Consider the following 26,974-nt stretch of genomic DNA (forward strand, 5'->3'; position numbering starts at 1 on the left):
GTTCTCCAGCGCCGGGCATTGGGACGCGGGTAATCTCGGCGTCCGGCTCACCTCAACGGCCTCGGCCTCTCCCTCCGCAGAGTATCCTTTTCCCCACCCGCCGCAAAACCCTCGCGGACCTGAAGAATCCCTAGAGAAGAGATGGCCCCCGGCGGCGGCGGCGGCGGAGCTGGCGCCAAGGGTGGTGGTGGGAGGAAGCGCAAGTTCCTTCCCCACGGGAAGCCGGTGCGGAAGGGGGCGTACCCGCTCCGCCCCGGCGTGCAGGGCTTCTTCATCACCTGCGACGGCGGCCGGGAGCGCCAGGCCACCCGCGAGGCCCTCTCCCTCCTCGACTCCGTAAGCCACTCCCTACGACTCCGCTTCCCGGTACCTGTACATGGTCGGCGACCGGCGTGTAGTGTCGGTGATGCGGCCACTTGGGTACGGCCACTCCGGCGCGGGCGACGCACGCACGCCAGGTGTTTGTCGCATTACCCACGCCAGCCCGGTCAGGTTGAGGGCACTGTGAGTTGCCGCGGACTCGTCGGCGGGTCCGCTGGCGGTGTTCCTGCTAACGAGTGGCTGCTGGCGACTGATTCGATTGCTTGGGCATAGGCACTATGTGGTGATTGGTGTTCCTGTGGCGACACATTTCATATCCTGGATGTTTTGCTGTCCACCTTCTAGTTTTACTGGCTGAAAGCCTGAAATAAGGAAAGCGGATAATGTAGGAAATCAGTACATTATCTCCTTGAATTTTAGATTGTTTGTTATTTGCAATTGGATACTTGGTTGTGGCACTACCGCACTAGTAGGGTTTTATGCGCACACGTAACAAAAATGGCTATGCCTGGTTTTTGCAATACGTGTAAGTTGTGCGTTGTGATGGAACTGCTAGCCATTATGCCTTGTTGTCAATCTTGCTAATATGCTTCTGGCTTATTATGCTGTGGAATCCATTATTGTTTCTGCAGTTCTATGAAGACCTGGTGGATGGGAAAGGATCGGATGAGAAACCCAAAGGCATTCCTGACAAGCCACTGAACAAAAAGATAAAGTTTGAGGACTCTGATTCCTCAGATGATGAGGATGAAGACCATTCAGGTGAGGAAGCTGACAATGGGAATGGGAATGATGTGGAGAAAGGTGAAAATGCTCCAGCCGAGCAGGAACAGGAGGTACTTAACACCTCTGTACCTGCCAGTAAGGATGATGAGGAACAAGCAGGCACTGCTGAAGAACCAAAAGAAAAGAAGCAACGTGTGGAAGACCCTCCAGTTTCTGAACAGATAGAACACAAGGAGACTGCTGATGAACCAAAGGAGTCTACTGATAAACCAAAAGAGTCCACTGATAAGCCAAAAGAGTCCACTACTAAGCAAAAAGAGTCCACTGAAAGAAACATTGATGATTTAATTGACGAAGACTTGAAAGAACTGGGAGACAGGAAAAAGGTCCGTTTGCTCTCTGGTTGTAATTACAGTTTAATAATATGCTGCAGTGCTCCTTTCTGTTATGGAGTACTCCATGTAATCTGTACCAAAGAGCAAACTGAAGTTTCTAGCATTTTCTGTAGGAATAAAACAAGTACTTCAGTCTATTGATGCCATTTGTTCTTTATAATTTTTGTTCTTATAAAGCAGGCTTCTGCATATGAACTTAGGGGTGCCTTTTAAATTCCTGCAGTCTTGGGCATCCTTTTCCTGTTGTCATTCAAATTTATGTTGCGGATCCAAGTCCCCTAGTGACCCTTTGGATACTGCAATCAAGTATTCTCCTGCTTAGTAACCTTTTTTTAGCTCAGTTTCAAATTTGAAATTTAGCTTGTGCAGGCTAAAATTGTTTCAGGCAGGAACAGACTTTGGAGGTTGATTACTTTTGTATCTGACTACTCGCTTGATATTAGATTCAATCTTGTAACAACATCACTTCGAGCTCATGTATAAGTAGTTAAATACACTGCCTAAGCAATTTGTTGCAGGCGAAAGGTCTTGTAGGAAACTTCACTAATCAAATGGAAGAATTGATTGTACCACACTTTTTTCAGCAACAATTTATTTGGACTTTGGACTCTGAGCTGAGGTGTTATCTAGGGTCTTATCTGCATGTGCATTTCATTTATTCAGTTCTATGAGAAATCTTTCTGACAATCTCCAATATGCAAAACCAACACAAACCGACTAAACTCTGCTGTTAACCGACTGAACTTTATATCTGCTATTTTCATTCTAGAGTAGTTTATGACATTGTATGCTAACTTATATGATGACATTTTTTGTATTATGAACAGAGGCTCTTTGCAAGCCTTGACTCAGGCTGCAATGGTTGCATATTCATTCAAATGCATAAACGAGCAGGAGACCCTGGTCCAGTTGAGATTGTACAAAACATGATGTCATCGGCTGTTTCAACTCGTAAACATATGTCAAGGTTAATTTGGTGCTACTGCAACCTATGTTCCTCTGTGATCATCAGTCTCATATTTTAAGATGTAGTTTTTCAACTCGTAAACATATGTCAAGGTTAATTTGGTGCTACTGCAACCTATGTTCCTCTGTGATCTTCAGTCTCATATTTTAAGATGTAGTTTTTCTTTGCTGACATGGATTGTTAAGTTTTTTTTGCGCTTATAGACTCCCCTTTTGAATGTATACTAGATTTATTCTGCGTGTTTTGCCTGCTGAGGTTGCATGCTATGCATCTGAAGAGGAAATATCAAAAGCAATTAGTCCCCTTGTTGAAAAGTACTTCCCAACAGAATGCCCTTCAGGTCATAAGGTAAGTTGCCCACCCCATTGCTGCATCATTTTTCATGTCAATCCTTTAGGGAGGAATTTCCTGATGACATAGCTGAAACACTACTGCCTGAATTTTTTCCACTGTAGCTCACAGACAGTGTCTTTAAAATTATTTATTCAAATGCTACCTTTTCTATTCATAGAAGATGTCTAATGTAGTCGTTTCAAGAATGAAGTATCAGGTCCCAACTATTTTTACTATAAACTGGCTACTATTTATGTTCAAACTTCAATGTTCATGCCTAGCATCAATGTTTTGTTCATCATATTAAAAATATATTTTTTTGGGGGTGTTTTTTGACTTTGAGTGATATAGTTTACCCATGGTAGCTAGATCTGAAATTTGTAAGAAAGATTATTTTACTTTTCCTGGTACTGACTATTGACTTTTGCGGAGTTTGTTAGATCATATCTTCATGTTTATGAATGGCGTATTAAGTGCACTTTTCTTTTTGCTGTGACAGTGCTACTAAGATAAGTTGGATTTGGTGCAGTAAATCAGTTTATAAATGCAATGAATCCTTAAATATGCATTACTTGGCAATATTTTTTTCTGTGCTTTCTCTGCCACGGAAGTGTATAAAAACATGACCACAAACTGTAGTTCCCATACTGCATATTTTCTGACAAGTTTTGTTCTCTTTGTTCCGTATCTCAAATTGGAGATGGTTTCTCAGATTTAATCTTGCAGTTTGCAGTGTTATATGAAGCAAGGTCCAACACAGGAATTGATAGAATGAAAATTATAAATGCAGTAGCGAAATCTGTACCGCAACCTCACAAAGTTGACCTGAAAAATCCGGACAAAACTATTATTGTCCAGATTGCAAAGGTAAATGCTTTTATTTGCTGTACAGTTGGACTGATACATTATGCCTCTTTTCTAGTGCTAGAGGCTGCAGTGATGTGCAGGTGGTAACAGAGGGTTGAATCCTCCATCAAATAAAGAGAAATGCCATGTCAAATTCTGCAGCTACTCATTTCACTTCATGTTTTATTAGGATGCCTCATTATATTTTGAATTTCAAATGTTGCCTCTTGTCCTTTTCTAGCATAATTTTCTATCCACATATTTTATTTGAGTTCTGGAAATATTTTCTTGGAAATACCTAGTTGCATTAGATTATTTAGGGTGTACAAGGTCCCTAGGTATTTTTTTAGAACCCCCCCCCCCCCTGTTTTAGCTGCACATGATGTTGTACCGAATTCAGACCCTACTGACCGTTGGTAGCCTCCTCTTTTAAAAAGGTGACTGGGGATCCCCACCTGTCATAGCCGTGATGGAGGGTGCAGAGCACCAGTCCAAACAGACCTTGGTCAGGTCAAAGTTTCAAGATTTTTGCCTAATCATATAAGTTCATGAGAGCCCATTGTAATTTAGACTTTATTGTGGAGGGCATGCTAAGCTCCAACATTTTATCTGCAACTGTCAAAATCTGACTATGGTTGTCAAAATACATGGAAGCTCTGTATGACAGGTTAATTCTAATTCTAAAGGAGTAAAGGACCGACATTATTACACATTTGGATGAATTGCTCGGTACCATCTTATTTAGATGATGTAGTACCACTTAGATCCCATTTAATGCACCCAGCTTGATCTGATCCTACTGGTGTGCATGTCGCGACCACTCCTGTGATATTTACAATGCCAGTAGACTGGGGAACACATCCGATACCTTCTGTCCCTTTTCTCTTCATGGTTGCTCCGAAATTAATGTAATGTGCAACCATTCTCACTGAAAATTGTTAGGATGGCAGAGGGCTCTAGATCGTCATTTAGAATGACCAAATTCTGCTCTTGATCTTTATGTTGGCAGCAAGCAGCACTGCCATTTTATATAGCACACGGATATGACAAGTAAGCTTGATAAACCTTTATCACTAAGGCAATGACCAAATTTTAATACAAATTGACAAACTTGCATCTCCTGAACTGAATGTCCTGTCAACAAATTTTTCCAAGTACACATGATACATCATGCACTCCTGGCTCATTCTAACAGTCTCGTCTTACTTTCTAAATTATCCTGTTCTGCATAGTTCATCTAGTCATATCTACGTGTTATCATGAGTTTTCTTGAAGCTGATTGCAGTTCAAGTTTTGATGGATTATCTTTGTTTGAAACTTGAGCAGACCATATGCATGATCGGAGTTGTCGAAAGATACAAAGAGCTCGCGAAGTTCAACCTAAGGCAGCTGACCTCATCAGAGTCGGAGAAGTAGCCTCTAGGCGACAAAATCTTCCAGGCAACATCTGGACCGACTTAAATCTGCTGCAGCATCTGGTAGTTAGGCGTTAGCTAATTATTAGGTTACCAAAAGATCCAGATGTACTGTCTTGTTGGCCTGTGAGGTCTTTGAAAAGCCTTTCCGAAATCTTTATTGCTCCCCAGCGCAACAACCTTGGTCAGCAGAGATCTGGAGTTGTACGATGATGGGTTGTCACCACGGGTGGTTAGTGGTTGCCGGTTGGTTCATCTTTATGCATCCTTGTTTTGAGTTCTGAGATTTTTAAGGCAATAGAAAAAACTGATGTGTAATCTGTCTTTGATGCTGCTTCTTTTTCTGAACCTTTATAGTGGTTGAATAAGTCTTTGTGCAAGGTTCTATACGTGGAACCTGGAATTTTAAAAGGTGAGAACCGATGATTTTTCTTATGGAAGATTCAGCCAGTCGTTAAATTGTCGATCCTTGCTGTCGCCTTTTGCCCTTCTTTAATAAAAGTCAAGGATTTCCGGTTAGCAGGACGGCCGTGCTGCCGCCGGGTTAATTTGGTCCGCACGGATGGTCAGACGCTCGAGCAGCTCCGACCTGTCCTAATCCGCCTGCAGAAACCTACCATCTGGGCCGTGTTTGGTTACTTTTCATGTAATTTTTTTCAGCTTTGACCATTAATTTAGAGTACTAAATGAAGTCTAATTACAAAACCACCTCCACAACCCTCCGTGTAAATCGCGAGACAAATCTAATGAGGCATTTGACCGCGTGATTAGAAGATGATCACTATAGAATCACTGTAGCAAATCATCAATTAATTACCGTCATTAGATTCATCGCGAAAAGTTACACCCGTCCCAGAAAAGATTTTGCAAATAAATTTCATTTAGTACTCCATGCATACGAGATTCCCTTCTCGAAAAACATACGTGAAAGTAACCAAACACAGCCCTGGTCGCCGGAGCTCAGGAGGAACGAGGCCGGGGACGGCAACCAATTCCACGGCGGCGGAGACGGCTGGGACGACGGCCGGCCGGTAGGAATTCATGGCCGGCTGACGTGCGGGTCCACGTATGGCTAGGCAGCCAAACAACGCTGCTTGCCTGCTTCAAGCCTCGGATTCCGCCGGCACGGCACACCGTGTGTGTCGAGGGGTTGCGTTGCGCGTGGTCTAGCCAAGGTCAAAAGCCGCCCTCAGAAAGCGTCGGATTCTGTGCATTCTAATCAGCACTTGTCAAATTGTTTTTTTTTTGGTATTGCAAATGCTGTTTTCAATGTGATGCTAACATGCGTCAAGGTTCTCTAAGTTAACTATTTCTTATTTTAGAATGTTCATACTTGATATTACAAGATTGATATCTTTTTTTAAAAAAAATAGCAGGAGCACTACTATGGCATTTAAGAGGGAAGTAAGCAATAGAGTCTTGCAGCGTGTTTCTTCATACTACATATTATTAGATTCATAAATTAAGAAATTGTAAATTGTGTTTAAGGTAGTATTTGTTTTTTTCATGCATTGCCGGTGAAATTATCACATATAGTTGTTGTCGGCGGGTAACAAACCAGGCAAACCCAAAGCCGTGAAGAGGAAATACTGTACTGCTAGGGTTAAAACTTTATCAGCAACTTATTCACACGCAGCTTTTTTGTAATTCAGAGGATATATACATACTAATATTCCTATGTAGCCAAAGATAATTAGATAAGTAGATAACCGATGCGTTGGGGAAGTTGAGCCGAGCCATTGAACCAATCGATATCATCATAAATATTTATATTTATTACAGTTTTTTGTTGAGATATGCGTATACGCGAAACTAGCAGAGTAGTAGAGTAGTACAAGTTAATCGGTTTGTAAGATGTCTCTGTCTTGATAGGTTGGCATTAGATAGATCATAGATTAGAAGAAGCCGGCGCCAGACCGTCATCTTATAGCTTGGTAACGGGAGTATAATAACTGCGCGTACCGTTACCGGGTAGCCGTCGTAATAATATGATCAAGTAATCAACCGATTGAATCCCCAGTATCTCGCAGCCGTTGCCTTCGGCGTGGACAAGGATCGGCACGACAAGCACCTCTAACCCGATTATTAGTTTTTTCTAGATGCATAGTTTTTTCTAATTATATTTAAATATATAACCGAATCTATACTCTATCTAGAAAATTCAAATCGCCTGATAATTTAGAACGAAGGGATTACCGGGTAATCCAGGCAGGAGAACGACCGGTTTTTGAATATTCTTTTTGGCACCGGATGGTGTGATAGGAGCGCCGCCAGGTTTGTTGGGTACGGTGGCGCGCCGTATCAAGATCGATCCCCGCACGCGCCAGCCGGCATCACGTGGGGCGGGCGGGGCCCCGGGCCGGAACGACCCGTGACGCCGCCGCGCATTTACTTGCACGGGGGTGCCCCTGGGTTGGTCTGTCCCCGTGTGCCGGCAGCCGGCACTCCGGCAGGGGGCACGGTGCCACCGGCGAAGCAAGCTTTGGTCGCCTGCCTGGCTACCTGCATCTGCCTCTGCCTGTCTGCCTACAAGTTGCAATTGCAAATTGCAAGCTCCAGTCCTCGGTCCCCAGGCAGAGCACGCGTGGAAGGAATTTCTGCAGCCGCCTAGCAGCAGCCATTGGAGTTGGAGAGCAGCAGGGGCATCGAATGAATCCGACGGTCGACACGTGACGGACACATACTCTTTTTTTTTCTTTCTACGCTCTCTTGATGAAATACTCCACAATACTCCCATCATATTGTAAAGAAAGTCGTTTCGAACATCAATACAATCTTAAAAATAACTTTAATTATTATTTTTTGCTAAAAAATTATAAAATATAGTCAATACATACTTTTACGAAACTACATTTCAAAATGAATCTATCTACGTCGCTTTCATATTTTCAAATTCAACCCCAAAAAATTTATTTATAGTCAAAATTTAAAATGTTTGACTAAAGACAAACTCAAAACAACTTCCTTTACATTACAAAAGGAAGTATTACTTATCTTTATTATCTATAAAAAAAACCCATCTTTTCTACCAAAAGCTACTATATTTTTTCAAGGAGATTACTATGCTTATACTATTGCAAGCAAATAGGTACGGTACATACGGGAAATCAACCAGTTTAAAATAGGTCGGCTCCTCCCTCCTCGTCCCGGCACGGTGAAAAGGACGCGACGGACCTCCGGCAGGGTGCCACGCGGGCCCCACCCCGCGCGACCGCCACCTACACCAAACTACTACTAGTATACTAGTCCACCGCTACCCCGTCTCCTGCTGGTCAGCCCCCCGCGCGCTCCGTCCGTCCGCCTCCTCGACGCCCCCGCCGGCAGCCGGCCTCCGCCCCCTTCCCCTCCGGCTGCCCGCCTCCGGCGCCAGCGGTGAGCGCCTCCTCCCCGCCCAGCCCCGTCGCGGATCTTTACGGCCCGATATCCCCCCCCGCCCCCTTGCATCAGATTCCTTCTGGAGAAATCCTCGGAACCGCCTCCGCAGGCAGCCTTTCTCGCCCGGAGGAGGAGCATCAGCGTGAGCGGAAGGGGGCGAATCATTTGCTTTCTTATTGTTGTACGCGGGACCCGCAGATTTGGATGCTTTTTTTGGCGGGGATGGGAAGGGGACGAATCATTGCCTTTCTTTTTTTTTCTTCTTCTTTTGTCTGTGTATACATATATATTCGATCGATTTGGCAGCTTCAAGTTCTTTGGACAATCTCTCGTCTTTATGTTTTTGGATGGGTGATGTGGGTGTGTAGGTGAGCAGGAGGAGGGGTTCTTGGCAGGGGCCGCCGGCAGCCGGCCATGGAGAAGAGGAAGCGGGTCCTGGAGCTGCGGGACCGGCTGGACCGGACGCTGGCGCTGCCGGACCTCGCGGAGGAGAGCTCGCTCAGGGCGCTGGTGAAGAAGCAGATCCTGGCGTCGTCGCTGACAGGCTACGACGAAGGTGCTGGCTCTGTTCACTTCCTCTGTTTGTTTTTTCGTGTCTTTATCTAATCTCGAAGTGAATATTAATTAGTCTAATGATGATGGTAGTGATGAATGCACTGTTTTTTTTTCATATCCATGATGCATGCGAGCTTTTATTTGTTGAGCCGTAAATATCCATCCTAAATGGGGGATCTGTTAAAGAGGGGTGCTAGATGGAGGCCTTGATTGTGGCATATTTGTCGGCCTATATGTTTGTATTTGTCTGATCACTGTTTCTTGACTTGCGCCTTTTGTTCTGTGTGTCCAGTTTTAGGCGATATCGACCTTATTGCTGAAACGCGGGCCAAAGAAGTCTCGGAGTTTCTTGAAATGCTCGATACTTCAAGAGACAGACGATCTTCAAAGGTTCATGGGTCGCCACAGAAGGAGTGGAAGGTACAACATTAAATCATTCAAAAAGACTCCTTTGTGTATTATGGTGCGGATCATGAAGTAGTTGATCCCTCTTTTGCATTATGTGCGATCAGTTCACTGATTTTATTCTTATTTAGTACGTGATGCTATCAACAATTTCCAGAATGCAACATTTTACTTTTGGTTGTAATTTCTACTGCTTAGGAGATATGGTGCTTCAAGTTTCTCTAGCCTGTTCCTCCAATTTTTTTTGGAGATTACTTAACTGTTCTTTTTTTTTTCTAGTATACTTGTGAATAGCTGCAGTGATCTTTAGATACTTTTTGGTGGCAGGTGAAGCAAGATACAGACCAATTAAGAGTCATGTACCGTGAGGGACCAGATGGGACCCCATTTCACACCCTTCTTGCTGAAGGCTTTGCTGATGGACCTATCGATGTTTGTAAGAATTCTTAATCATGGGCCAGTAAAATATTACATCTTCACACGCTCACAGTTAGGCACGCTGTTTTTTCTTAGGTACATGTGTGTCGTGGGAACCGGCTCTGTACAAAAAATGGTGAGCACAATGTTTTCCTCAAATTCAATATTGATTAATTAAAATTTCACATTCTTGGAAACTGCACATGGTATGCTCCAATATTATTCAACTATAACTTGCGGAATTAACGTTAATGCATGAAAACATAGTTTCTTTCTGAATTACGGCATTTAGGAAATAAACAACAACAACAACATAGCCTTTTTTCCCAAGCAAGTTGGGGTAGGCTAGAGATGAAACCCGAAAGAAATAAGTTCAAGGTTCAGGCACATTGATAACTAGTCTCCAAGCGCTCCTATCCAAATCTATCTCTTTAGAGATATTCCAATCCTTAAGGTCTCTTTTAACCAACTCATCCCACGTCAGTTTAGGTCTACCTCTACCCCTTTTTACATTATCGACCCGCTCAAGAACCCCATTACGCACCGGCGCCTCAGGAGGCCTTCGTTGGACATGTCCAAACCATCTCAGCCGATGCTGAGTAAGTTTCTCCTCAATTGGTGCCACCCCGACCCTATCCCGAATAACTTCGTTCCGGATTCTATCCCTCCTTGTGTGCCCGCAAAACCACCGCAACATCCGCATCTCTGCTACACTCAGTTGCTGCACATGTCGCCTTTTTGTAGGCCAACATTCAGCACCGTATAACATCGCCGGACGAATTGCTGTCCTATAGAATTTGCCTTTTAGCTTTTGTGGCACCCTCTTGTCACAAAGGATGCCAGAAGCTTGCCGCCATTTCAAGCAGCTAGCTGAAATTCTATGCCTAACATCTTCATCAATATCGCCATCCTTTTGTAGCACCGATCCTAAATACCGAAAAGTATCCTTCTGGACCACCACTTGCCCATCTAGACTAACGTCTCCCCCCTCATGACATCATGTACTCGGTCTTGGTCCTACTAAGTCTGAACCCTTTCGACTCTAACGTGCGTCTCCATAGCTCTAACTTCCTATTAACCCCTGCCCTACTCTTGTCAACTAGCACCACATCATCAGCAAAGAGCATACACCAAGGGATCTCACCTTGGATATCCCTTGTGACCTCATCCATCACTAAAGCAAATAAATAAGGGCTCAATGCTGACCCCTGGTGTAGGCCTATGTTAATAGGAAAGTCAGTGGTGTTGCCATCACATGTTCGGACAAACGTCGTCGCATCCTTGTACATATCCTTAATGAGGGTAATGTATTTAGTTGGGACTTTGTGCTTCTCCAAAACCCACCACATGACATTTCTCGGTACCTTGTCATATGCCTTCTCAAGGTCAATGAAGACCATGTGCAAGTCCTTCTTCTGCTCCCTATATCTCTCCATCAATTGTCGTATTAAGAAAATTGCCTCCATGGTTGACCTTCCAGGCATGAACCCAAATTGGTTTTGGGTCACACTTGTCACTCTTCTTAGGCGATGCTCGATAACCCTCTCCCAAAGTTTCATCGTATGGCTCATCATCTTAATCCCACAGTAGTTAGTACAACTTTGAGCATCGCCCTTGTTTTTGAAGATATGTACTAATATACTTCTTCATTCTTCAGGCATCTTGTTTGACCGAAAAATGAGATTAAAAAGCTTAGTTAACCATACTATTGCTCTATCTCCTAGTCATCTCCACACCTCAATGGGAATACCATCAGGGCCCATCGCTTTACCTCTCTTCATCCTCTTCAAAGCCTCCCCGATCTCTGCCTCCTGAATTCTCCTCACAAAACGTCTGTTGGTATCGTCAAAAGAGTCATCTAACTCAAGGGTAGGGCTCTCACTCTCCCCATTAAATAACTTGTCGAAGTACTTTCTCCATCTATCCATGATCTCCTCATCCTTCACTAGCAGTCGATCTGTCCCATCCTTAATGCATTTGATTTGGTTGATGTCCCTTGTCTAACGCTAGCGGATCCTACCCATCCTATAAATGTCCTTCTCCCCTTCTTTCGTGCCTAGCCGCTGATACAGGTCATCATACGCCTTACCCTTTGCTACACTCACAGCTCGCTTTGCAACCCTATTCGCTAATTTATAGCCCTCGATGTTGGCTGCACTCTTGTCAAGATGGAGGCGCTTGAAACACTCCTTCTTCTCCTTAATAGCCCTTTGCACCTCGTTGTTCCACCACCAGGTGTCTTTCCCCTCCTGTTTGCCTCCCCTACTCACGCCAAACACCTCTGAGGCCACCTTCCGAACACATGTTGCCATCTTTAGCCACATGTCATCTGCGTCTTCTCCTTCCCAAGGCCCCTCACCTAACATCCTTTCCTTAAACGCTTGTGCCGCTTTCCCTCTAAGCTTCCACCACTTTGTTCTCGCAATCCTGTCACATTTGTCCCGGTGGACACGTACCCAAAGACGAAAATCCGCCACCACAAGCTTGTGTTGAGGGACAACACACTCCCCAGGTATCACCTTACAATCTAAGCAATCACGTCTATCCTCCCTCCTAGTAAGGATAAAGTCGATCTGGCTCGAGTGTTGTCCACTACGAAACGTCACAAGATGTGATTCCCTCTTCTTAAACACGGTATTCGCTATCAACAAGTCGTAGGCTAACGCGAAGTTCAACACATCCTCCCCCTCTTGACTCCTGCTACCATACCCAAAACCCCCGTGCACTCACTCGAACCCTACATTAGTCGCACTTACATGGCCGTTGAGATCTCCTCCTATGAAGAGTTTCTCGCTGGTAGGCACGGTACTAACCATGCTATCTAGATATTCCCAGAACTGCATCTTGGTGCTCTCACTAAGGCCTACCTGAGGGGCATAGTCACTGATCACATTCAAAACCGAATCTCCAACTACCAATCGGATTAGGATAATCCGGTCGCCTTGCCTTCTAACCTCAACGACTCCATCCTTAAGGCTCCTATCAATCAAGATGCCTACATTCCTACCCGGAGTTGCTCCCGTGTACCAAAGCTTGAAGCCAGTATTCTCAACCTCCTTCGCCTTCTGGCCCTTCCATTTAGTCTCCTGAACGCATAGAATATTTACACGCCTCCTAATTGCTACATCAACTAGCTCTCGCAACTTACCCGTTAGGGACCCTACGTTCCAGCTACCTATACGAATCCTAGTTGGCTCGGCTAGCTTCCTTACCCTTCGCACCCGTCGAGGGAAGTGCGAAGACCCTTGCTCATTTTTCACTACACCCGGGCGTAGATGTAGCGCGCCATTCAGGTGACGACCCGACCCTTGCTCACTTATCATCGTACCCAGGTCATGATACGACGCGCCCTTGGGGGGATGGCGACCCGGCCCTTACCCATTTATCACCACACCCGGGTTCCGATGTAGCGCGTCGCTAAGAGGGTTACGCCCCAACGAGTTTCTTGTGGGTTTCAAATCCATTAGAGTGGCATTTTTTATGCTGGTTTGTCAAAACCTAACGCAACCCTCCTTCTTTACCCGGGCTTGGGACCGGCTATGTTGAGACGACTCAGGAGAGAGTCTTCCAGTCAGCATAGGCGGAGTTGGCATTTAGGAAATAAACCGTTTAAATATTAGTTCTTGACTCAAACTTGCCTACTTCTGTTTTTTGGTTATAGGCAACTTACTATCATGGCTTGAAATGCTTTCTAGGCCTGCTGTGCTTAATTGAGAAGTGAACTCTCTAAGCATGACGTGCTTAATTGAGAAGTGAACGCACAGGGTGTCCTTTTTTTGCTTCGCTGTAGCCACATAGCCCAAACATACCCACTTCTAGCTACAACCTGATGTTGCACTGGTACACATCTATCTACAGTAATCCGATTAAGACAGCATAAAGTTCTCTTTCGCCAATAAATGTGGACTGGAGTGAACCCCCCACAGATTAAATTCGGGGTGGGGTGGGAGGATCGAGGGCTCATGCTACAGCTAATCATCTGTTTCTATTGTCATGAGATGTTTTTCAGTCTCCAACTGCTTTCTTATTTTCTGGGGTACCTCCATTATTTTTATGAAGGATAGTCGCATGTGTTATAGTTCAGTATTTGGATTCAACCTGGACGAAATAAACCAAAAAATATATTTCTTTAATGTATTGATGAGGTTGTTTTTCTCCAGGTTTCCACAATACAACCTGCCAACTTTTAGAATTGATCAATCAGGCTGCTTGAAAAAGGTTCGGATTGGTGAAGAAATTTGTTTGCTCAGGTTGGTTGTGGACTACTTGTTTATTACACTCTTACTTTCAATTTATAGTGATTTAGCTAATTTTTTTATTCGCTATTTGGAAGAAAGAGTGAAGGTTCCATGGCCGGTTTCTGAAAGAGAGGCTCTTCTACACTACTTTGAACTGGAGTATCTTAAAGAAGATGTCGTCATTGTAATCATGAAAACTGTGCGTATATTTCTTTTTTATTCAATTTTAGATTCTTTTTGGGAACTTCTCCGGTTCTCCCTACAACCTTGATGTATCCCTCTATTTATCTAGTGCTCATTGACTTTTTTTTGCAGATATCAGATTTGGATACTATAAATATACGGACACATGGATTTAGTAGGGATGGGATTCCTGAAGCTGGTGACACAGTTCGGATAGATGTATTTGGAGGCTTTGTTTTGCAAAGGATTACAAAAGACAGAAGCTTTTTCAGGTGAAGCATTTGATGCCATTTGCACTAATGTAGAGCAACATGTTTCATATTAAACTACTTTCTCGGCTTTTGAAGGCAACATGTATCTTTAGCTTGAGTATCATTTTTCTAGATTAAGCAAAATAATAGTAATGAAACAAAATTTTCTTTTTCGCTCTATCAACCTGTTTTGATGGGCAATCCAATTTTTCACTTGCTTCCTGAATAAAATTCACTATTTTTTTCTTACACAAAGCTACTCCATTTTTTAAGCAATTCCTTTTTCATACTATTATTCCATTTCTCAGCTTTACAAAAATATACTGCTACTAATTTTTTCCCAAAATAAAACTTTGTTCAGGGCAATAGCTAATATGGACATGAAGCTAGACTTTGTTCCACCATGGTTGATCAACTTCATGTCAAGGCAGCTAATTGGCAGTGGGCATAAACTCTATCAGAAGGTTAGTGGCGGAAACAATTTGCACATTTCAGCAATGTTCTCTACATGGATTTCTTTGAATCACGGTGTGTAGTGTCTTGACATAAGGGAAATACTGTGTGCTAATTTTTGAGTCATGAGATTATGAATAACAACCAATGTAACCTGCTGAACTATTATTATTGGAATATCATGCAGGCAGTCAGTACTGTGGCCACTTGTGACGAGGACTACAAGAAAGCTTTGAGAGGACCACTCTATGTTAGGATCCGCGAATACCAGGATTCTGGTGACAAGGCAAAGGTGACCACAGCAGAGGAAAATGCTACAGAGGTGCCCCCTGATAACCCCATTGTACAGAATCATTTGACAGTAAAAAATACCACATCGAATAGTGAGATTGTCGAGGAGGAGAGCGAACAGAACATGTCCTTCAAGGTGGATAGACTTCCAAGTAGCCCTCCTTACGTACCGGCTGAGCAAGCACAACAGATAAAAAATATACCTTTTATCAGTCCTGAGGTAGAGCATGCATTGGGCATATTGGACAGCGCTATTGCAGTTATCAGAGGCGATAAGACCACAAACATCACCACACTGCAAAATTTGCTCAGTGACAATGCAACTTTGGAAGAGAGTACTGTTGGTTCGAGGAGTTCAAAAGCTAACATTCGTAATGCAGACAGTCTTCTGAAAAGAGGTCCTGCTACCACACAAACACAGAATTCCAGGTCAGCATGAAAGGATATATTGCATTCGTTTGTGGTACCTGGTACGTTTAAATTTCAGTTTGTGGCCCATTTGTGACCCAATTTGTGTTTCCTTGATGCAGAGAGATCGGGCAAGCATATTCATTGCCCAGTGGCAAAGTTAGCAATAGGGCAGAAGACGCCATTGACAAAGATTCTCTGAAGAATTCAACAGCTTTTACCGTAACAAGGACAATGTCAATGACATTGAGAAGCGCAATAAGGGTGCACGGTGAAGAGAGCCTGGACACAAATGGCTTCCATCAGAACGGTTTCAGCAACAACACAGAGTCAAAGCGAGTGAGGAAGACCAGGAGGTGGCCCTGCTGCTTGACCCCTACCACCATAGGATGATGAAAACCCATCTTAGGAGCCCTTTCAAGCTAAATTCTGAATTTTTGGGTGTACAACAGAAAGTAGTAAATTATAGAAAAATGGTTCATCGATTACACGATCTGGTTGTCATGTGGCGACCTAGGAGGCAGCTTGTGGCTGTCATAGCGAGTAGATAATATCTTTGAGTGTCAAATAACATTGTTGTAACAATATGTAATTGTTTCCACGGGGCTCTATTTGGGGTTATAGACATTATTTACACACAGGATAGCAGTAGATAGCTGTCGACAAGAGGAGTTGCAATCCTTTTGGGATTTATCCTGGGCAGCACTCTATCTGGCAAAAACAAGAATGGTCCTTTCACTACTAGAAAACATAGCTTTCGTAACACCAATTTGTGTTACTGCTTAATAAATGTGGTACTAGGTATCCTAGTAAAATATATTCATTATTGTTTCTATTGTTGATGTTACTACTATATGGTCTATTGTTCCTTTACATCCAAAAAACCAAAAAAGTGTTACTATTTGATATATAATAACACAATACATGTGTTCCTTTACATAAAAAAAGTGTTACTACCTGATCTATTGTAACACAATACATATGTTCCTTTATAACAAAAAAAAGTGTTACTACTCTATATAGTATACAATTAAAAGATACAAATTTTCTATCCACGTGCCATACATGGGATTTGAACTTGCAACTTTTTTTTTGCACATTGCCTCTCTTACCATCCCACAACAATGTATTTTTTTTCAAAAACAATATAGGTTTTTCTTTTAACTATTCTTTGCTAAATTAATGATGAATATTTGGACAACCTAAATGACTTTAAATAAAATAATCTTGAACTGCAACATTGTAGATCCAGTTGAGACCTAAAATTTTGATATAAATATTTTTTTTCTCATCCAACAAGTTGTATATATTTTTTTAATTTTCTTGTATCTCACAATAAACTTCAAAATTGACACTTATTTTTCAACAAACCAACTTACATGTTGCATATGTTATCTTAGTGATCATGCTATTTTTATCGTTTGAGTTCAGCACTCCTCTCTAGCTTATACTTGCATCATAAATATTTCATCTGATATAGAAATAGTGCCTTTCACTTGAACATAATGAGTATGAAGAGTTTGTTTTGTATAAACAACATGTATTAATATTTATTTTGTATTAAGAATGAATATAGTTACTTAGCCATGATATCGTATTGTTTATCCTTTTGAAGTAATTTAGGAATGTTTACCCTTTTCCCATAATGTAATGTCTATTGTGCCTTTGGTAAAGTTTGCGCTGCTCATAGTATTGAAGTTTTGATAAACATAACAGATGTGCCACAATATTAACGCCACTGAATAAATAAATATTTCTATGGTTACTTTCTTTATTTTGAAACCTTGAACCATATCTTTTTTATATCAACTTTAAATAAAAAAGTATCAAGTATAAAGAATATATGAAAGTTAATCTCTGCTAATAAAAAATATGAATAGCTAGAGCAATTGCCAAAAACATATCATAGGTTTAATTCTTATTTGTATAATTATTTATTCCAATATCAATATTATTTCTTCTCAACAATTAATAATTTTGAAGGAAAATATTGGACACAAAGATATGAAATTTTATGAATAAATTGTCTTCATTCAATCACAACAAATATAGTATGTTACTTTGTAACATTTTAGTTGTAATATTATTTGTATGTGTTACAAAATACTACCACTTTGTAACATTTTAGATGTAATATTAATTTTGTGTTACTATTTTAGTTTTTCTAACACAATTTTATAGAACAAGAGATATATGTTACAATTTTTGATGTAACACAAAGTTTTGTGTTCCTATGATTCTTCTTGGTAACACACTAATGAATGTGTTACAAGAGTGTGTTACAATATCTATGTTTTGTAGTAGTGTTTTACTACGTTTTAAAGTTTATAGAACACTATTTTGCCCATCAATTTACCCGGCAATATAAAAAATCAATAAAATACAGGGTTAGTTAACTTGGAGACATTTCATCTGCGAAAATCTTTAAAACCCGATGATACACAATTAGTCAAATTTGACTTAATTTAAACAGACAAATTTCGAGATTGCACCTTTTTTTAGTTAGGCTGGAGAATTATAAATGGTACGGATAATATCTGTTCGTATTCGAGTTTGAATTCGATTAGAGGGTTAATATACATTTGTATCCAGTATTTGTCATCGTATCCAAATCCAAAAAATAAAATTTTGATTTATGATATCGATATCTATTTATATTTTATTCGATATATTTGACACTATCCATACTCGATCCGAATTTGAGAAGAAAATTAACTATAAGTATTTGTATCTGTAGGTATCTTCGTTTACATCCCTACCTGGAGGACATGTATTGTCACCTAAGTGTGGATCCACGAGTCAGTCACTTATCTCCTGTTTCGTCTCCACGTGCTCGCTTCGATCCCATTCTATGCAGCATCTGCAGCGGTGGCACCAAGGTTGCGGCCGAGAGGGTTGACTGGCGGTGGTGGATGCTGTGGAGATGCTGATGGAGGATCCTTCTAGGAGGAGCTCACAAGCTGCTGGATCCGGCGGTTCTCGGCGAAGTTGGGGTTCCATCGATGGTGAGCACCTGAATCTGTGAACCGCGGTTTTCACCGCATTTTACATTTCTACCTTCTGTAAAACTACTTCTTACTGCTGCCCTAAGATCGTGAGTAAATTGCAGATTTGAGACTCCAAACATTATGCTTCATATATTTGCCATTATAATATTTAGGGGCGTATCCAGCGGTAGGTCTGGAGGGGCTCCAGCCTCTCCTACCATCGCTGGATCCATGTAGCCTCTCCTAAGCCTCCTCTATAATTTTTTGACATAAATATACTACGAGAAGAGGCTAAAATTATTTAGAGGTAGAAGAAAGCCTCTCCTAATAATTATTTTGAATCCGCCACTGACAATATTAACTTTTCAAATTTGGAACTCCAAATATGTGCTTCTTGGATCTACTGCCATTGAGTATATTTTCCCTCTTTTCTGCTTTGTTCTCGTATATCCCCTCTGCCATTTTGGAGGCTACACACATAATCTTCTCACCGATCGAAACAGCCAGCCGCTGCCCCACCATAGCTATCACCCGTCCCTAGAAATACGGTATTGTGGCTATTTTCCCTAATGGAAGTAGCAACCAGAGTGCTACGATTTCCTCCAGGCAGTAGAAGCAGCAGTGCTGTCACGCTTCTCTCCTTCAGATTCATGCTGTCAGATAACCATCCGACGGTTTGCTGACTTCATGGAACACGACCAGTCACAATTGCAATTGAAACTGTGAAATACTAGTACAGTTTCCTGAAGAACCTTGGGTGAATTTGACTCATAAAGATGTTTCTTTTGAACACTTTTCAGCTTGGATGACCTAGTCTAGTAAGCTGATTTGGACTTTGTAAAATGAAGAAAGGAAGCCTACCATTCAAACCAGCAATGCTGGATGCTTATTGCTGATAGGAAGGAACATTCTCCGCAAACGGTCGGTTGGTGCACAGCATGTGTCCTCCCAATTGTTCATAATAACGAATGCAACTACAGATGTCAATTCTTGGATGCATCCATAGCAAAAGAACATTGACCAAAGACTGGAGGAGCATCCTATCATGACTATGCTTTGGTTGCGCCCGCAGGCCACATGGGGAAGCCAACAGGTCAATAGGCCGACAACTTTGACCAGTGATGTCAGATTTCTGAACCCTGTTTTAGACACTGGTACATTATATATAAATAATTAAATACGCACTCTACCTTCTCTTCCTGCAGAAGCAATAGCATCTGGGAAGGCAAGTGTGCTCTTGTAGGCAGTAGCCACGCGCATTACCTTCTCTTCATCTCTATGCTCATGGGCCTTGTTTGATTTATTGGAGCGCTAGAAATAGTGAGTCAAACAAAACCAGTTTACAAAACTAACTTCAAAACCCGTGCTAGGAACCCTGAAGAATCTAATGAGCCTTTTTGACCGCATGATTAGATAATAGATACTGTAGCATCACTGTAGCCAATCATCGATTAATTGCCGTCATTAAATTCATCGCGAAAAGTTACACCCATACCTGAAAATATTTTACAAAAAGACTTTATTTAGTACTTCATTGAGACAAGATTCTTTTTTCGTAATGCTTGCGCTAAGGATTGCCTAGTATAACCAAACACGGCCATGGTTTGTATTGCTAGCCTTTGTTTTTCTCTTTGTCATTATCAAATATAAAACTCACAAATGGTAGGTGAAAGTAAAATTTTATACTTTTATGAGGTATTTTTTTGTTGTTGTAATATTACAAGTGCAACATAGATTTACAATTGTGCACCATTACTGTAGAAAATATTTGTAGGGTGGGTAAAAACTCATTTTTCAGGGTGGATTACGCACCATTACTAGTTTTCGCAGCTAAAAATGTATTTTTCAGTACTCATCTCTAAAAATCTATTTTCAGGATGGGTCATACTCATACTCTCACCCGCTTCTACAAATGCAGTTGTAGGGACGGGTGAGGGTGTAGTCTGCCCACAGTCTCAGTGGAAGTGTCATCGACACAGTTACTAAGACCACAAACTAGGTAATCAAGCCGGAGGAGTATCATGATGATGACACTTCTCTCATATTTTATGACACTCCCCATTTTTTTCTTCATAAAAAAATTGCCACATCAGTAAATTTAATGCTCATGATACTATTATATTACTATGACACTTGCATTGAGATTGGGCTAAATGGACTTTTACTGATCGAGTAAAACAATAACAAAAAATCACCTGCATGTGCAGCAGCTGCTCCGAGCCCTGCTGCTCCCCGCGTCGGCCACCGCGCGTTGTGCGCTGCGCCACCGACGCGCCGCCGTCGGGCCATCGCCGCGCTTCCAGTGCTCGAGCCTCCCGCTCGACGCGTCAAGCCACAGTGGCCCCCGCACTGCCACGTGTCGTCCATAACGGCGGTGCGCGTCCTGTGCTCGTGGCTCGTGCCGCCCGTCGCGCCGTCCGCCTGCTACGCCGCCGTCGCCGCCTGTCCGCCGCGTCGCCGTCACGCCGAGCCGCAGCGTCCCTGCACGGCGAGCCGCTGTCGCCGCACGCTAGCCGTCGAGCCGAGCTAGCTAACTATTAACTATTGTTTAGAACAACCACCTAATAGGTGGTTGTACTGTTGGTTATAGGTGCACGTTGTCTTTAGTTGTAGATCATTATCAGTAACAAACATGATGACATGACAAGGTATTTATAAGAAGAACGAGAGAAGAGATGGATTTTAGCAGGATGAAATTAGGTGTACACTCCCATGATTATGAAACGTATGGAAACTATAACGGAGGGTTACGTTTCATCTTATTTAGTCCAATCCGGTGCATCATAATTAAACTCTATAACTTGCCTATGAAATCATGATATGAAATTGTGCATTGGAGGTATGGTTTAATTCATCAACAACATGTTTTAGATGATGGGACAGGTTTGAAAGCTGTCTCTTGAAACCCTTACCCTTTGTAGAGAATGATTTTAATTGGTGTGTTGAGGTAGCTAATTAGATAATTAGTACTTGCTCCATTCTAAATTATTAATTATTTTTAATTTTCTAAATATATAAATTTTGCTATGCATCTAGACATAAAACATGTCTAAATGCATAACAAAAACTATACAACTAGAAAAACTAAAACGGCCAATAATTTGAACGGAGGAAGTAGTTGGCTAATAACTATTAGGACTATTAGCTAGTACATTTAGATCCACTCTAGCTAATTTTAGCATCTAACTAGAGACGATGGAGCAAGTCCTGCAAACACCATCTGTGCCCGCTTAAAACTTTGACCAATTCATGATTTGTACTATGCATGTGTGTAGAATAAGTAGAAGTAAACAATTATGCTAGAGAAATACTAGAACCCCATTTCGTGTGCACTTTTTTTTTGTTCTAATAATGACACGACCTTTTGAACAACCATTCCTTTTGAGATCTCTTTAAAACCCCTAGTTTACACTATTAACACACTTATGATTAGTTTCTTCTAGAAACGAAATTATTAAAATATTCTTTTAGATAAAGAAAGACATTCGGTGGGAGTTAGATTATCAATCAAATTTAGTTTGACCTAACCAGTTTCGTTTGAAAACTACACTTTATTTTTGCTTCGAGAACAGGTTTTACTCACTGAAAGGTGGGCCACATCTGTCAGTCACTTCTCTCCTATTCCACTTCCCCGTCCTGACTTCGTCTGACGGTACGTGGCCGCTTTTCCGGCGTTCCGCCCTCCGCCGCAAACTCCGCAGGCCGCGACGGTTGCGCGAGCGTGATGCCCTCGTGGATGGCGCCCTCCGCTCCCTAGAAGCGGCTGATAGGGGAGCATCAGGTAAGGAGGCCACGCGCCGCCGGATCTGGCGGTTCTTGGCGAAGATGGTGACATCAACGGTGAGCACCCAGACTATGAGCCAGTGCCTTAACGCATTTCATTTTGCTGATCTTCCAATAATCCAATTGCCTACTGTTACAAATCCATTTTGTGCTCTGACGATCACTGTTGACTACAGAAAAATATTTTTTTTGCGCCTCTAAATTTTGGATGCCGGTAGTAGGATTTGTGACCAGCTAATCGCGAGATTTCGAAAGAAAGGTTAGTGCCGACTAATGATTAAAGGACCAAATGATGCTTAGTAGGGGAAAGAACAGATCTGAGACCTCCATCCCATTCCTGAGGAATCAATACTGAAATTTGCGGTAAAGAAATGCGACATCAAAGTGGTTGGCCGTATCCCCCACTTGCCAATTTGCCATATCGTAAGAACTAAAGGTTAGGTAGAAGAGGATGATGGTTCTTGGATGCATCCAAGGCAATGGGCTACTGAGCAGTGAGCAGTCCAACTGAACATGCAGTCGCCATTGCCAAAGACTTGACTGGTGGCTGGTGGGGTGAAGGTGCAAGTACAAGAACAGGTTGTTTCTTGGATTCATCCATGTCCAATGGGCCATTAATCATGTTCCTAGTGGGGCAAATCAAATTTTATCATTGAACAAGGACCAAGTGGAACTTGGTCCCACACTCATATTCTGATCCACTTGAATACCTTCCCTTTATAAGTGGCAAAAATGTCACATCGCTTCTCTATAACATCCTCCTTTATAAGGTACATTCCATCAGAAAACTTCCTTACTTCAGCTCAGGTCTTGTAGCTTCTTTCCTGATGAAAGGGACAATGAGATTGCTATGGTTATCATTGCTGCTCCTCTGCTCCCATGCTCTGTTGCCTCCGGGCAGCAAAAGCAGCAGAAATGTGACCTCCGATGAGCTTGCGCTCCTCTCTTTCAAGTCCATGTTGTCCGGGCCATCTGCCTTGCTTGCTTCATGGAACACGTCCACCAATTACTGCACCTGGCCAGGAGTTGTTTGCAGCCGTCGGCCACCTGTGAGGGTGGTCTCTCTGCTCATGAACTCCTTCAATCTTTCAGGAAACATCTCGCCGTTCTTGGGCAACCTATCTTTTCTTGAGGAGCTGAACCTTGGTAATAACCAGCTTGTTGGGGAGATACCACCAGATCTTGGTCATCTCGGCAAGCTTCAGTTGCTGAACCTGAGCAAAAATTTGCTGGAGGGAAGCATTCCGGCGACGATAGGCGGATGCACTGAGCTCAAGTTGCTGTGCTTAACCAATAATAAGCTCCAGAGTGAGATCCCCGCTGAAATAGGTAACTTGAAAAATCTTCTGGGGCTGTTCCTTTTCACTAATGCTTTCTCAGGAGAAATCCCTCTATCACTAACAGCACTACCATCTATCAAGCACTTGGCTTTCTTTGACAATAAATTATCTGGTGAGATACCGGCTAGTTTGAGCAATCTTACCAACCTTCAGTTTCTTGGTCTTGGAAAGAACATGCTAACTGGATCCATTCCTTCATCTCTCGGTCTGCTGCCCAAATTATATTGGCTTGACTTAGGATTTAACAATTTAAGTGGGGTAATCCCCAGTTGTCTTTGGAACATTTCTTCTCTAGTCACGTTTTCTGTCCAGGAAAACAGTATACTAAGTGGAACCATACCTCCAAATGCATTCAGTAATCTTCCTCATCTACAGGAGATATACATGGACCACAACCAGTTTCATGGACATATCCCCGCCTCGATTGCCAATGCTTCTGAGTTGGAGCATGTTCAGCTTGGTTATAATCTTTTTAGTGGAATCGTTCCCCCAGAGATTGGAAGATTAAGAAATGTCAGTTGGGTCGAGCTCTCACAAACTTTGCTTGAAGCTAAAGAACCCAAGGATTGGGAATTTCTAACTGCATTGACAAATTGCTCCCGGTTGAGAATGTTAGACATGATGTTTTGCAGGTTTGGAGGAGTTCTTCCAAGTTCAGTTTCCAATCTTTCTACTTCGCTAGAAATACTCTTCTTGGGACACAACCCAATTTCGGGAAGCATACCTAGAGATATCGGTAACCTCTTTAACTTGCAAATTGTGGATTTCGATGAGAACAACTTTACAGGAACTATTCCTTTATCATTCAGTAGGCTTACAAACTTGCAAGGTTTGACGTTACATGGAAACAAGTTAAGTGGGCCGATTCCATCAACCTTCGGAAATCTTACAGAACTAAATAATTTATACCTGGGAGCAAATGGATTCAGTGGTAGGATACCAAGCACAATGGGAAACCTGACAAAATTGTTGGAACTAGATCTTTCAAGTAATAACTTTACAGGATCAATACCGAATGGATTGTTCAACATCCCCACACTGTCAGGATTTTTTGATCTATCATATAATAACTTGGAGGGAGCTATACCGCAAGAAATCGGTAACTTACAAAATCTTGTACAATTCCATGCAGAGTTCAACAGATTATCAGGTCAGATTCCGTCCACCCTAGGCGACTGTCAACTTCTTCAGAATCTCTATTTGCAAAATAATTTCTTGAATGGTAATATTCCATCACGCTTGGGTCAGTTGAAAGGTCTTGAATATTTTGACCTCTCGAGCAACAATTTATCAGGCCAGATACCCAAATCCTTGGGAGACCTTAGAATGCTCTATTATCTTAACCTTTCATTCAATAGCTTTATTGGAGAAGTGCCGTCTGTTGGTGTTTTTGCAAATTTTTCTGGAGTTTCAGTCCAAGGCAATGACAGACTTTGCGGTGGCATACCTGATCTACATTTGCCTCTTTGTTCGTTACAACTACCAAAGAAAAAAAATAAACTTTTGGTGGTACCTATTGTTATTCCTATTGTAGTAACATTGGCCATCCTTTCGTTCCTCTATATTCTTCTAACCAGGCGCAAGAGAAGCAAAACGAAAACCCCTTCAACGATGTTCATGCCAGGCCACCCATCTATCTCTTATTCACAGTTGGTAAAAGCAACAGATGGTTTCTCACCTACCAATTTGCTGGGTTCTGGATCATTTGGGTCTGTGTACAAAGGAGAGCTAGATGGTGAAGATGGTGAAAGTACAAATCTTGTTGCTGTGAAGGTTCTAAAGCTTCAAATTCCTGGTGCAGTTAAGAGTTTCATAGCTGAATGTGAAGCACTGCGAAACATGAGACACCGGAATCTTGTCAAGATAGTTACAGCTTGTGCAAGCATTGATTCAAGAGGAAATGACTTCAAAGCAATTGTGTATGACTTCATGCCAAATGGGAGTTTAGAAGGTTGGCTACATCCTGATGCAAATGATGAGCAAACAAAGCAAAGATATTTAGATCTCACAGATAGAGTAACCATACTCCTAGATGTGGCTTATGCATTGGATTACCTTCATTCTGATGGCCCAGATCCTGTTATACATGTGATCTTAAGCCAAGTAATGTGCTCTTGGATGCTGATATGGTTGCCCATGTTGGGGACTTTGGACTCGCCAAGATTATTGTTGATGGAAGCTCAATTATCCAACAGCCGATGAGCTCTATGGGATTCAGAGGGACAGTCGGTTATGCTGCCCCAGGTTAGCCCAATATTTTCTTCATTTCCTTGTTTATGAATTTGTGTTATTAGCCTTTAATATTCTTTAATTCATTACCAAATAAATCATGTATACTAAGGAACTTTGATATTTCCAGAAGCCAAATTCTGTACACTTATTTCATGTAAACCTTTAGTCTTTCCTGTAATAATACAACTATAACACAATTCTACATGCACATTCTAAGATATCTAATGTTGTCCAAACATTTAATGCAACAGAGTATGGTGCTGGTAATGTGGTATCAACGAATGGAGACATTTACAGCTACGGAATTCTTGTGTTAGAAATGGTAACTGGTAGGAAGCCCACAGACTCCACCTTCAGAGAAGGATTGAGCCTCCGTGAATACGTTGAGCTGGCCCTGTGTAACGGAACGATGGACGCCATTGACATGCGTCTGTCTTTAAGCCTCAAGAATGAATTTCAGGGTGCGGGTGAGGGTAATTCTTCTCACCACAGAAAGACTGACTGCCTGATTGCTCTACTTAGACTTGGATTGTTGTGCTCTGAGGAATTGCCATCCAGTAGGATGTCAACTGGAGACATCATCAAGGAGCTGCTTGTTATCAAACGATCTCTCTTGTAGATGCTTCAAGATGATTCCTGCTGCAGCTAGAGTTTCTTGGATATAGATGATTTGTCAATGTGTCCAGTTTATGCCGCTGGTTTCATCATCCTTTATGTCATACAATTGTTGTACTCTGTTGCTCTGCTAGCTGGAGTCGCAGCAGTTGCAATAATCTATGCATTGTTGATTGTTGAATAAAGTTGTTGAGTCATAGCTGACAAGATGCTTGTCCCACGCATGCTTTCAGGCTTTCAGCAATGAACAAAATGACCGCTCGCGTTCCCTGCGACCGCTGGCAGAGCACGCATAGCTATCTAGGCACCCAACGCAGATATGCTGTTCTCTTCCCTCCTTATTAATTACTTGGTAGTTCCGGTCTCTAGATTCTATTTACCTCCCCTAACTGGCTCTCCTTCTGGTACTAAAATAGCACCCCCCCCCACACACACCCA

General features: G+C 42.2%; 2 protein-coding genes and 1 pseudogene across 4 annotated transcripts; all 3 read left to right on the plus strand.

Annotated features, from left to right (window-relative positions):
- The first annotated feature begins 20 nt into the window (after positions 1–20).
- Positions 21–5,456, plus strand: LOC120684607 (THUMP domain-containing protein 1 homolog). Its single transcript, XM_039966469.1, has 6 exons — positions 21–336; positions 954–1,433; positions 2,270–2,409; positions 2,637–2,757; positions 3,469–3,609; positions 4,915–5,456. The coding sequence occupies exons 1-6, from the start codon at positions 142–144 to the stop codon at positions 5,002–5,004; spliced, it is 1,167 nt and encodes a 388-aa protein (XP_039822403.1). The 5' UTR covers positions 21–141; the 3' UTR covers positions 5,005–5,456.
- A 2,773-nt stretch (positions 5,457–8,229) lies between these two features.
- Positions 8,230–16,396, plus strand: LOC120685321. Of its 3 annotated transcripts, XM_039967164.1 has the most exons (11): positions 8,230–8,375; positions 8,747–8,934; positions 9,226–9,353; positions 9,666–9,774; positions 9,852–9,891; positions 13,916–14,005; positions 14,093–14,192; positions 14,309–14,448; positions 14,789–14,891; positions 15,068–15,600; positions 15,702–16,396. In XM_039967164.1, the coding sequence occupies exons 2-11, from the start codon at positions 8,793–8,795 to the stop codon at positions 15,970–15,972; spliced, it is 1,656 nt and encodes a 551-aa protein (XP_039823098.1). In that variant the 5' UTR covers positions 8,230–8,375; positions 8,747–8,792; the 3' UTR covers positions 15,973–16,396. The 3 variants fall into 3 exon arrangements, with proteins under 3 accessions (XP_039823098.1, XP_039823099.1, XP_039823100.1); XM_039967165.1 differs by lacking the exon at positions 8,230–8,375 and having other exon boundaries at positions 8,621–8,934; XM_039967166.1 differs by lacking the exons at positions 8,230–8,375; positions 8,747–8,934 and having other exon boundaries at positions 9,649–9,774.
- Positions 16,397–22,177: 5,781 nt separating this feature from the next.
- Positions 22,178–26,743, plus strand: LOC120684381 (annotated as a pseudogene).
- Positions 26,744–26,974: the final 231 nt, after the last annotated feature.

This window comes from Panicum virgatum, chromosome 8N (assembly GCF_016808335.1).
Source record: "Panicum virgatum strain AP13 chromosome 8N, P.virgatum_v5, whole genome shotgun sequence".
In the NCBI taxonomy this organism is placed as follows: Eukaryota; Viridiplantae; Streptophyta; class Magnoliopsida; order Poales; family Poaceae; genus Panicum; species Panicum virgatum.

Coding starts and splice junctions, on each gene's coding strand:
- LOC120684607 (XM_039966469.1), top strand. CDS start 142: ATGGCCCCCGGCGGCGGCGGCGGCGGAGCTGGCGCCAAGGGTGGTGGT. Junction 337..953: donor CCCTCTCCCTCCTCGACTCC/GTAAGCCACTCC, acceptor TTGTTTCTGCAG/TTCTATGAAGACCTGGTGGA. Junction 2,410..2,636: donor ACTCGTAAACATATGTCAAG/GTTAATTTGGTG, acceptor AATGTATACTAG/ATTTATTCTGCGTGTTTTGC.
- LOC120685321 (XM_039967164.1), top strand. CDS start 8,793: ATGGAGAAGAGGAAGCGGGTCCTGGAGCTGCGGGACCGGCTGGACCGG. Junction 9,354..9,665: donor CGCCACAGAAGGAGTGGAAG/GTACAACATTAA, acceptor TTTTGGTGGCAG/GTGAAGCAAGATACAGACCA. Junction 9,892..13,915: donor CCGGCTCTGTACAAAAAATG/GTGAGCACAATG, acceptor GTTTTTCTCCAG/GTTTCCACAATACAACCTGC.